This window comes from Misgurnus anguillicaudatus, chromosome 21 (assembly GCF_027580225.2).
Source record: "Misgurnus anguillicaudatus chromosome 21, ASM2758022v2, whole genome shotgun sequence".
In the NCBI taxonomy this organism is placed as follows: domain Eukaryota; kingdom Metazoa; phylum Chordata; class Actinopteri; order Cypriniformes; family Cobitidae; genus Misgurnus; species Misgurnus anguillicaudatus.
Genome location: NC_073357.2, coordinates 5,600,232 through 5,613,251, shown reverse-complemented (window position 1 = coordinate 5,613,251; position 13,020 = coordinate 5,600,232). Strand labels below are relative to the sequence as shown.

At 37.5% G+C, this 13,020-nt stretch overlaps 1 protein-coding gene across 5 annotated transcripts in view; it reads right to left on the bottom strand.

Annotated features, from left to right (window-relative positions):
* The window catches only part of arnt2 (aryl-hydrocarbon receptor nuclear translocator 2), a 144,342-nt gene that overhangs the window by 27,674 nt on the left and 103,648 nt on the right, over positions 1–13,020 (bottom strand). For all 5 annotated transcript variants that reach the window (XM_073859869.1, XM_073859872.1, XM_073859868.1 and 2 more), the window contains 2 exons: positions 10,411–10,486; positions 3,134–3,257 (listed from right to left, as the gene is read on the bottom strand). In XM_073859869.1, the coding sequence (XP_073715970.1) occupies positions 3,134–3,257; positions 10,411–10,486 (200 nt within the window). The remainder of the gene's footprint in view (positions 1–3,133; positions 3,258–10,410; positions 10,487–13,020) is intronic.

The window sequence follows — 13,020 nt, the reverse complement described above, 5'->3', positions numbered from 1 at the left end:
CTACATAATTATTTTCAATTTCGGTCTGTCTGCTCGTGCCAAGCTGTTGTACGGCTTCAAAGGACTTGTATACGGACGTAACGTCGTAGTATGGCACGGGATACTTTTATGGTGTTTTTTTTATCCTTTTTAGAGCTATGAACTCTTCTTTGTGCATTTTTAATAGAAAGAATGTCATATGGGAACAACATGTGGGTGAGTAAATGTTGGAAATGTTCAGTTTTTGGTGAACTTGTTCTTTAAGCAATGAGCTACGGTAAGCAACCACATCACATCCCACATTACAACATGATCTTAATTGGCCCCAGAGATGCTGAACAAAGGGAAGAGGGGTAAACAGATAGCAGTGGAAAGAATGCCAAAACATCTTAAGTATTAGATTTATCAGTTAGGATAGAAAGAAAACATGTGCTCTATAGTGCTGACTAAGGTGCATTTAGCTTCCAACGGTCTCATTTAAATCACTGGGATTCTCGTAGTATGCGTTACGCAAGACTAGATATTCACAATGATTTATTCAATCCTGGGAAAAACATGCTCGAGGAGGTGTGTGGAAAAACCACCACCAGCCTTAACCAGAATGACCAGCATGGTCCATTATAGCCAATTTTATCAGACGCACGCTCATAGTCGCAGTTACGCACCTAAACTAGGGCTGCCACAATTATGAAATTTGGCTGACGGTTAATTTTTTAAATTGTGATGATTATGACGATTAATTGTCTGTTTTATTGCTTTGCCATTTAATTCTCATACACTTTATTCGTTTGTTTATTTACGAAACAATTTTTGATTTATTTAAATTAAATCTTTTGCAAGGTTAACCTGACACTAAATATAAATACACATAACACATAAGTAATTATTTAATGAAAATATCTTTCAAAAACTGAAAATTCTTCATTTACAATAAACACAATAAAAGTGTTAAAAATAACTGAAAATAAAAAATCTGAATATATAACCAGAACAGGCCTTAAATAGTAGCCAATCCTACTAAGGTCATATTAGCACTGGACCACATGTCTGTAGTGGCTGCAAAAAAATCAATTCCTTACAGATCCTTAAGAATACCATCATTTACTTCCCTAAATTTGGATGTTTTTTCCTGGCAGTTCATATTGCTTATAAAAGTTTTTAAAAAAAGCTGTTTTTCCACTTTATTAAATGACTTTGCAATATATCGCGTTACACTGTCAGTTAAGGAGCGCCATCTGATATGGTCTCTTTTATATGGGTACTGCAGCTCCCCCTTGTGTTTTTTAGAGAGATGTGCAATCATTGCGATGATCTGAAATCATTGCGATGAGGTCAAACAATCACGGTGAGACGATTTTTTAATCATTGTGACAGCCCTAGCCTAAACTAAAGTGAACCTCCGTTATGTATTCATTTATCGTTCTGGCTAGTGGCTAAAGTGATCGCTGCAACGTACCTTGTCGAAAAAAAAAAATTTGGGTTGGCTAAAGATGAGGGGAGAAGACGAGCATCACTCACAACTGTGTGGAGAGGTTTGGCAGCCAGGGAAGAATTCAAGGACCTGTATCTAACATTGTATCCCATATAGTAAAAAATACATTTCTCTAGCCAAAAATTTGCTTTAAATATATGCTAAATAAAGCTTAATTAAATGTATTTTTTTAATTTTAATAATATGTTTAGCTTTAACATTCATATATTAAAATATATTTCAAAATGTATTTTTTAAGAGCAACAAATACATTTCTAATTTTACAACCTAACGGCAAAAATATATTTTTCCTAGCCAAAATATAAAAGTTTGTATAAAATGTATAAAGTATAGGAATAAAATGTATAACTATGTATAAAATATACAATTAAGGGGGTCGCACACCGGCCGCGAAGCTCAGCGTCGCGCCGCGTCGCGTTTAGAACAACTCGGAGGTACCGTAAACCGGAAGTGCACATTAAATAGCGTGAGCTTCGTCAGATAGTTTCTACTTCAAAATTCTAAATATACTGTATGTTAGCAGCCAATGTTAATCGTTAATGATTTGGAACAAATATGATGTTATTTAATGTTAAACTATGTGAGTGGCGCTCTGTGGCGTGACAGGGATTTGAGCAACTTCCTGTCGGCGCCGGTGTGCGTATACTCATAGAAAGTAACGTGTTCAATTTTTTTAGAACGGCGCGATGCTGAGCTGCGCGTCCGGTGTGCGACCCCCTTTATAAGTATATTTTTGCATTTGAAAATATATTTAATTTTAATCTTTTCAAACCTGTTATGTTTACAGGTTTGTAACATACAACGTTTTTGAATATAAATGCTTTAAAATATATTTATTTCTAAAATATATTTCAAAATATACAACAAAATATTGTTAAATTACATTTTTAAATATATTTCAGCACATATATTTTTGGCCATTTTGAAATGATATTTGAAAAAAAAAAAAATATATATATATCCACAAAAGCCGTTTGGTTATGTTGTTGCTGTTGAAACCGTCTATACAGTACCTCATAAGCCAGTACAGGTAATCAACTACCTAAACCAGTTATGACCAGCTATGACTAAAGACACTCAGAATACGGATTGATTTACTTTATGTTTCAACAATGTTTGGGAAAAATGCACCGATATATCGGCCAAGTAAAAGCAAATTTTTCGGGCGATTGTTTAAAAAAAGCTGATGATCAGGGCAGATCAAACAGGGCAGAAAGCACATCAGAACTCATGCTGTTTGATTATTTTGAATGAGGAATTGTGACAATAACAACAGATACTTAACATAATACTTTGAAATAAGGAGTAAATAGCGGTATTTATCGGTATCGGTAGACGTCATTCTAAGTGAGCGAATATCGGTATCGGCACAGACATTTTGTATCTGTGCATACCTAGTAGTAAAAGCAAAAGTATTAGTATATAATATTATACATTTGGCATGCATACATGTTATCGCATGCATAAAAATATACTAGTCAACATTTGTAGTGGATCAAAAACATTCATCAAATTGGTGGGGAAAGGTTTTAATCCACTTCAAATGTTGACTAGTGTAATTTGCAAACTCCAGTCTTTTTACACTTGCATAAAGTGTCATTTTGATAAATTGAATATTTAGAAAGCGATCACTTATGTGTGAAATATAATACGGAAACATACATCCAGAGATTCCAGTATACATGTCGCTGAAGCGAGGGTCTCTTTCCTGGGTGAACAGAGATTCGGTTTTGTCGATGGTCTTGCCAGCCTCGTGAACACCAGCTGGCACGCTGGCAACCGGCACCTGTGAGCATCAACACAAGAGAGCCAAATTCATACGCATTTCTTGAAACGTTGACTTTTCAGTGACTTTGGCTGCAAAACTATTTTCCCCATTTGGTTGTCTGCACAGCCATTTTAAATAAAGAGTTCCATATTTCAATAAAGCCAAACCAGCCAGCTCTGGGATAAATCACAACACTGCCACATTTGTTTCTAAGTAGAAGCGTCTTAGGAAAAACAAATAAATTAATACAATAAAAAACTATAAAGAAATAAAAACTATTATATATACAGCAATATAAAATATTGTTAATTGTGCATGTAGTATGTATACACTTACATACAAACAAACATCAATGACCATTATTACTATGATGCAAAACGAATACAAATGCAAACAATGTGCGTTCTAATTACAAATAGGATGCAATTAGCATCTGCCAACATACAAAACATCTCGTTGATATCTTTTCATACATAAATAGTTTAAACATGTTAAAATATGCAGTATAAAACTCTAAACATGTCAATCAATAGTGACCCATTTTACTGTTTTTCATTCATTTAAACTGGTCAGTAAATTCGCAATCATTCACAAAGACGTCTAAATTGTAGACAGATGATAAAAATCCAAGATTATTAATGTTGTTTGGTGCTTCCCAAGAAACCATGTGTGATGAGTTATCGGTTTTTATATAATCCGCTCTACTTTATTAAATGAACTCCAATTACCACCTTAACATTAACAGCAGATGAGATAACATAACCACATTACTACCTATGATTCAAAACAAATGTGCGGTGCACTAGAAGCTATAAATGAATAAGAGCTAAATTTCTATATGAGCCAATAATTATATACGTTATTTATGTGACTTCACACCAAAACTATTTAGAGAGAGAGAGTTAATTTACTATATTAGTTGTTTACCCTCACATTGCTTGATCCCCAATGTCTTTTGTTGTTCTTCAGAACTCAAATTATTTTATGAAGTGTTATGGATTTTACTGGTTACTATTGGAGTGGATGGTGATCGACCCACTCTCATGCTGCATTCACACTAGCTGCGGTAGAGGCGTCAAGTGCGAGTGATTTCAATGTTAAAGGAATAGTCTACTCATTTTCAATATTAAAATATGTTATTACCTTAACTAAGAACTGTTGAATCATCCCTCTATCATCTGTGTGTGTGCACGTAAGCGCTGGAGCGCGCTGTAACGCTACGATAGCATTTAGCTTAGCCCCATTCATTCAATGGTACCATTTAGAGATAAAGTTAGAAGTGACCAAACACATCGGCGTTTTTCCTGTTTGGGACGAGTGGTTGTGCGGGCAAGTTTGGTGGTACAAAATAAAACATAGCACTTTTCTAAGCGGATTTAAAAGAGTAACTATATTTTATGGCGTAATAGCACTTTTGGGAGTACTTCGACTCGCCTGAAAAATCCGCTCCCCTTCTCACTTTCGAAGTACTCCCAAAAGTGCTATTACGCCATAAAATATAGTTACTCTTTTAAATCCGCTTAGAAAAGCGTTATGTTTTATTTTGTACCACCAAACTTGCTCGTATAACTACTCGTCTTAAATAGAAAAAACGTTGATGTGTTTGGTCACTTCTAACTTTATCTCTAAATGGTACCATTGAATGAATGGGGCTAAGCTAAATGCTATCGTAGCATCGCAGCACGCTCCAGCGCTTACGTGCACACACACAGATGATAGAGGGATGATTCAACAGTTCTTAGTTAAGGTAATAACATATTTTAATATTGAAAATGAGTAGACTATTCCTTTAAGTCAATGTGGAGACGCGTTGACGCGTGTCTGGAGAATAAGGTGTTTAGCGCGGCGCGGTAAACGCAATTCCGCTTTGTTCGCGCGAAGGAGCCGTTGCCGCGGCAAACGCACAAGTTGGAAAATTTTAACTTTGGCGAAAAAATGCACCGCGTTAAATAATCAGGAGCTTGCTCTAGTAGTGACGTGATTACAGGAAGTGAACGCAGTCGCCCCTCCCATGACTAGAATTTCACGCGCGGTTTTTACCCACGAATGAAGCGAGTAGACTCAAAATGTTCAAGCGGCAAACTAGGCGCGGTACACGCAAATTTGACACCTCAAACCGACTGGTGTGAACCCACGATCTTAGTAATCAGAAAACCCTTTAACCTTTAAAAAAGGACCCAGAAGTGTTAAATAAATAACTCGCCTCGTATATTTTAAGTGTCCTGAAGACACTCCTGTACTTTCTTGTTGAGGATCACTGTCGTTTCAGTTGTTACACATTATTTAAAAGTAAACATCCTAAAACCGCCTAAAGAAAAGTTCAGACACTAGAGAATGTGTATTGGAAGAGAGACTTTTATCGAATAATGGATTGTATTTTAGTTTGTTCTTCACCAAAACAAAACAGTTTTTTTTTGTATGCCTTTAGGACACCTAAGATTTATGGCACGAATCGAGTGAACTTATTTGTTTAACACTTTTGAAACCTTTTAAAGCTTAGAGAGGCGGTCACCATCTCCTTCCATATTAACCAAAAAACCCAAAACAACAATTTTTATCAAAAAAAAAATATTTTGAAGAACAAAGAAAAACAGTGGGGCATTAAACTAAGTGCATACAGCATCTGTGGCATACTACTGTAGTTATTGAGTACTAAGTTGATATCAGGGTTCACACACCTTAGTTAACTTCAAATTCAAGGACCTTTCAAAGACTTTCCAGGTCCAATACCCTCAAATTCAAGGACTAAATGTGAGGACATATTTCAAGTGAGAGCAAGGTTACGTCGTGTTAACTTTTAAGATACATTGTTACAGTTCGCTTTCGAGGGAACTCGCGCTGCGTCACTGCGGTGACACTTTAGGGACGCCTCCAGGGGTAAGTGCGTCTGAATGTTTATATCAAATTCAAAGAATGATGAGGCTTATCAACAAAGACAGGGTGACGCGGGAGTCAGGAAGTATATCGCTATCTGAAATATTGCCAAAGACGGCGTTACAGGGACGCGGGAAGTATGGCAAGGGAGACGCAGTGTCTCGTTCCCTTCTCAGGGAACAACAGTTACATACGTAACCCGAGACGTTTTCATGTGTCAAACAAAACTATGCAAAAAAGCATTTAAGCAAAAGATATACGCATTTAAAACTAACAGTTTAGCACGTGTGCTTAAAAATTCTAGAATTTTTATTTTGTTATCCTACACTACACTAATATGGATTAATATGGAATAATGTGGATTTTTCCCCCAGAAAACTTCTTGCACAAAATAGATCCGAGCACTTTCAATGACCTGTATCTATATTTATTTTCAAAAACTTCCCATGGCCTTGAATCCCCCCCCCAGATTTACAAACTTTCAAGGATTTCAAGGATCCATGGGAACCCTGTGTTATGCAATAATAACATTTACCACATTTATCTGAAGTATTGAGTAATGACCAACTTAAGGCACCTGGCTAAATAACACTACCCAACCCGATCCTGGATCACAAAACATATGGTAATAAGCAGCAGGGGTATATTTATAGCAATAGCCAATGATGATATCATTAGGGTATTAAAAGATTACTCCACTTTCATAAAAAATTCTGATCATTTACTCACCCCCACATTATCCAAAATGTTTATGTCTTTCCCAGACAGGGTTTTGATTAATCTAGGACTAAGCCTTAGTTAATTTAGGACATGTAAGTCGTTTTTTACAAACAAACCTTACAAAAAACAACACTTGGGGCAAAACAATGGTATTGATAAATAATATTAAAATATTAAATTATAGCAGCTCAAACATGCATTTTAGTCTGGGACAAGGAAAAGCCCTGTCCGGAAAACCGCCCCGTATGTATAGTTAAAAAGAAATTACGTTTTTTGAGGAAAACATTGCAGGACTTTTCGTCATATAGTAGACTTTAGTGGACCTCAACAGTTTCAAAGGGCTCTAAATAATCCCATCCAAGGCATAACGGTATTTTCTAGCAAAACGATCGTCATTTTCAACAAAAATATGTACTTTTAATCCACAACTTCGTCTTGCACTAGCCATGTGATGCACCAGCGCGACCTTACATATTACATAATTACGTCAAAAGGTCTTATTTCTCCACACGTTTAAACACTGGAACGGTAGTTTCGCATACATCATGCGTGACCATTCGATGTGATTCATAATACGTAAGGTCGCACCGGTGCATCGGCTAATGCCGAGAAGTTGGGGTTTAAAAGTGCATATTTTTAATTTTTTGGGCGAAAATTACGATTGTTTTGCTAGATAAGACCCTTATGCCTCAGTTGGGATTGTTTAGGTAAAGCTCCATTTAAACTGCATTGAAACTGTAAACTGTTGAGGTCCACTAAAGTCCACTATATGGAGAAAAATCCTGGAATGTTTTCCTCAAAAAAACGTAATTCTCATCGACTGAACAAAGAAAGACATACAGTAAACATCTTTTAAAAAAAGGTTCTTATATGTACCTTTTGGTACAAAAGTGTACTTTTTGAAAGGGTACGGCCTCAGTGACAGCTGTTGTACATTCTTGTACCTCTTTTCTGATTGTTTGCAAAAGTAGTATATATGATTCAAGTGATGCATTTTAATACTTTGTATATTGAGCGCAAATCAAATATGACAATATGTTTCAATGCGATCAAAGCTTGTGTTATTAACATTATGTGTGATTGTATTATCTCTGTCTGCGTTCTGTCGCATAATAGCTCTGATTACTTTGTGCTCTTTTATGTCCCTCTACATCAACATGAACATATTTTTGCCTAAAGATCAACAGATGATCTCAATTACAAGCCTGCATTTTCATTTTTCTATAAACCATTTCCTTAAATAAGAACTTTCTTTTTATTATTTTGTTTATTTATGTTTAAATGTTTATCTGATGCTGCTGTTAAAACCCCGAAAAACCTTCCAGCACTGTTTACCTCTTATGCTTTCAATTTGTTCCCCTGCTTTTCATTTATTACTTTGTTCTTTATTTTATAACAGACCGTTTACTTGAATAATTACTTGAAGCAAACTTGAAGCAATGTTTACTTGATTTACAATTACTTGAAGGCTATGTGTCATTGTTATTAAAATAATAATATTTAACCTTTAAAATGAGTTGATTCAACAGCATACTAAATTTGCTCTGATATTAAAACTATTGATATTTCACATTACTACGAACTTTTAAAATTCATGACAAAACGTCTAGACTATAATTCAAGACTATAGTTACAAAATGCTGTTTACAACCCATTTTACTTCTGCAAAAGTTAATCAGGATATATAACCACAAAATCTATTAAATAGGGTTCATTACATCAGTGGTTTTCAAACTGGGGGCCGCGAGATGGTGCCAGGGGGGCCCCAGTTTTATGACACTTTAGGAAATACATTAATTTATCATGAATTCTGTGTAATTAAACCTAAAAAATAAGGCTACTAACCAAAAAGCACTACTTTTTTGTATAATTTTATGTTTTTTTTTATTAAAATGTTGAGTTTTAGAACAGTTTTTTATTCAGAGGACTCATTGGTTTGGTGTATTCATTTTCATTGTAAGCCTTTAAAAAGTAATTATTTTAGATGCAATTTTGTAATATTTATAGACCGTTTCATCTGACGCACATGCAGTGACGCGATACGCATCTGGTCCAAACTTTACTTCCTGTTTCTGTCTGACTAGTTGCTAAACTGAACTCTTGAACAAATACCTCGTCGAAAATAACAAATGTTTTGGTTTCCTAGGTCATCTATGTGTATTTTGCTTGTTATAAAAATAAACTACATTTAAAGTACTTTGTTGTTATTAATTCTTAGCGGAGCTTACCGGACGTTACGTGTTGACCACGAAATCCTCTTGTTTATGTTGTTACAGCTGTAACCGTCTATAGCTTAAATTTTAGCAGAATTCCGCAGATTTAAAAAACAAATTACACAGAAAAAGCAAAAGTGTCAGCAGATTTCATCTGGCCCTAGTCATGTGTGACCTTACGACATCATTGCTTAATACGTAAGGTCGCGCTGGTGCATCACACGGCTAGTGCAAGACAAGAAGTTGTGGTACTTTTTTGTCAAATGGCGCTTTTCCATTGCATAGTACTCCACGGTTTGGTTTAGTTTGGGTCGGGTCAGCTTACTTTTGGGAGCTTTTCCATTGGGTGCAGTATGTAGTACCCAATACTTTTTTTCGTACTACCTCGGTTGGGGTTCCAAGCGAAAAACATCCACAGGTTGAGAATCAGGAACACCATACCAGTTTTTTCCAAACTTGCAGTTTGTGGCGGAACATTCGCGACGAGCACGTCAGCATTATATGCTTAAACGCAACTTCAATGAGGCTCAGCAGAGCGCCGTCGACTGACGCCGCGGTGTTTGAACAGAAACTGTCATGTGAGACGTTTGTGATAACGCGATGTGCAAACATCTATTTGTGGTGGCCAATTTTAATTTTGGGGCGGACTGATAAATAAATAAATGTATGGGAATGTACAACGACGCTCTTACTTGTATGATGTCACAGCAGTAGGCAGCGCAAATATAACGACACACCTATAATCCCTCCCACTGTGAAGTGATAATAAACTCGATGGAACAGCTAACCACCCCAGGGTGAGGTGAGCTGACCCGACCCAAACTAAACTAAACTTTGGGGTACTATTCAATGGAAAAGCGCCAAAACATGAGGATTGTTTCGATAGATAATACCCGAATGCCTCAGCTGGGATTGTTTAGAGCCCTTTGAAGCTGCACTGAAACTGTAAATTGTTGAGGTCCACTAAATAAAAGTCCTGGAATGTTTTCCTCAAAAGACTTAACAAAGAAAGACATAAACATCTTGGATGACATGGGGGTGAGTAAATTATCAGAATTTAAAAATTCCACTACAGTCTGACAGACTAAAGCCTGGAGTATCTTTTTATCCCCTGTACGCAAATGTACGCATACGGACGAATACACAGCCTTAGCTTATTTGACTTTATTTGACATTAAACACATGCACAGTGTGACAAAATGCAATGCATCATCTGGGCTACATACTACATTCTCCTGTACAGGCATGCGCAACCTGCATGTGCAAAGTATGCACGTGCTATTCTGATGATAAAGTTTGCTTCACATGCACTGTACGTGGACCCCCGCATACTGAATTACACTTATGTATGTGTGTGTGTGTACCTGGGACAGGTCATATGCAGTCAGTCCATCTCTCTGGTGAACTTCAAGTTCGGCCTGCTGCTGTTGTTGAAGTTGCCTGCAAAACAAACACAAAACTTGAGCACCTACGCTGTACTGTACACACACAGTTCCACATCGACATACGTACAGTGCACGTACAGTTTCACATCAACACCTGCTGTTGATCGTACCGCATATCCCCAATAAAATATTTATTACAGCTAACATTCCACATGCGTTATGCGCTTTCGAAGGGCGTTAAGGTCATCATATCAAAGTCTCATTAAAGCACTTGACGGCTATCATGGTAGCCACCTGGGAGCAATTCATGGTCATAAAAAACCACTTCAATAGGGAAAGACTGAAATCTGCAGAACCGTTTGCTGGGGCTTTTTCCAGCCATGTATTTCAAATCATGAGTAATATGACGATCTATTAAAATCGTGCTTATTTGGCTAATGGCTATGCATGTTTAAGGGCTAAAAATAATATTTGCATTCACGCTTTTGGCGGATGCTTTTATCCAAAGTGACTTTCAGTGCATTCAAGGTACGTTTTTTTTTAATCCAGGGCTCCAGACTGCCCCCAATTGGTCGCATTTTGCCACCAAATTTTGAGAGTGTGCCACTGAATTTTACATCCAGTCGCACATGTGCAACTAGTAAATTAGATCTTTTTGTGATGTGACACTGAATTTGAAACAGCACATTGTACTTTCTGCATCTGTCATTAAAGTATTTAATGCAGTATTTGGTTAGCATGTTGATTTTTGGTGTGTGCCCCTAAATTTTCTGGTTGCGCTCCTAAAATGTTCAGTTGGGGGCCACTGTGTTCCTAGTGAAAAAAGTTAGTCTGGAGCCCTGTAATCAGTATGCATGTGGTGTGGATCAAACCCACGATCATTGGACTGCCAAGGCAATGCTCTACCAACTGAGAATAATACAATTTGCCCTTTAAACTATGCGGCAGGGCTAACATTTCTAAAACATATTATAAAACGGCTAGTTCCAATCCTTGATTCTGATTGGTCAACAGGTGTGCTTTATTCACAATAAAACACTGCTATGACCGCTTCACCCAACGGTTCTATTTAATATCACTGCGCCCTTAGCAACACCCTTAGCAACACATAAACATATAATGAGACAAAGTCTGAGAACAGTTTGTTGTTTTTATTTGAGCTTTCATGTTGTTTTTCGCAGTCGGGGACTGTTTTTTCTGGCGGAGGGAGTGCTTTGGTTGATTTAGCTTCGTGAAAGTTGCACTAATATTTTTTTTACTTTAATATTGTGTGGCAACCGTTTTATAAAAGCAATAAGGTACTCGAGGCAAGTGCTGTATCGTGAATAAGTAACGGCTGAAGGGGTTGCGGGCACTCCGCTTCGCGTCGTGCCTGACAACGGCCTTCGGCCTTTGCTTATTCACGATACAGCGCAGCCTCTCGTACCGTATTGCTTACGTATATTCCAATAGTTTTATTACTAGTCGTGGTTGGATAGTGCAGATTAAGGGGCGGTATTATCCCCTTCTGACATCACAAGGGGAACCAAATTTCAATTACCTATTTTTTGCTTGCAGAGACTGGTTTACCAAAACTAAGTTACTGGGTTGATCTTTGTCACATTATCTAGGTTGATAGAAGCACTGGGGACTTAATTATAGCACTTATACAAGTCAAATTGTTACAGTTCCCTTTTGAGGGAACTCGCGCTGCGTCACTGCGATGACACTTTGGGGACACCTCCAGGGGTAAGTGCGTCTGAATGTGAATATCAAATTCAACCAATGGTGAGGCTTAAGGACAAAGACAGGGTGACGCGGGAGCCAGGAAGTATATAGCTATCTGAAATATTGCCAAAGACGGCATTAGAGGAAAGCAGGAAGTATGGCAAGGGAGACGCAGCGTCTCGTTCCCTTCTCAGGGAACAAGAGTTACATACGTAACCCGAAAACACAACTATGCAAAAAAGCATTTTGGTATGAATCAACATTCGCATACAGAAGATATAAGCATTTTCCACACTACACAGGGAATAATATGGATTTTTCCCAGAAAACTTTTTGCATAAAATAGATTCAAGCACTTTCAATGACCTGTATCCATGTATGTAGATTTTCAGGGCCTTGATTGCCCCCCCCCAGATTCACAGACTTTCCAGGATTTCAAGGACCCCTGGAAACCCCTGATGATCTTCTTTCATTTGAATAGATCTCAAAACAAAGTGTTCTCAAACTCAGTCAGGCTCACTGACATTATGTTGGATACAAAAGTTGTTACATGTTTTTGGGAAACAGTCGCCAACTTTCTCCAACTATGCATTGTACCATTGTGGTTCAGCAGCGAGTCCTGAATACGGGCGGGTGAACTGGTGGAATAATATTAATGTGTCATTTGTGGATGCAGGGCAGGAATCAATATAGGCACGAGCGGTTCGGGTCGTGGCCTTTATGTAAAACGGATCACAGCTGTGACGTTATTGCTTGCGCAACTTGCAACAAAAGAACCGGCTCAGAATCGAAATTTCGTGAGGCTGACCGACCTGATTACCAATCATTCGTAAAATCAACTAATTCCAGTCTCTGGCCAGTCGATTGGTGCATCTCTAGGTA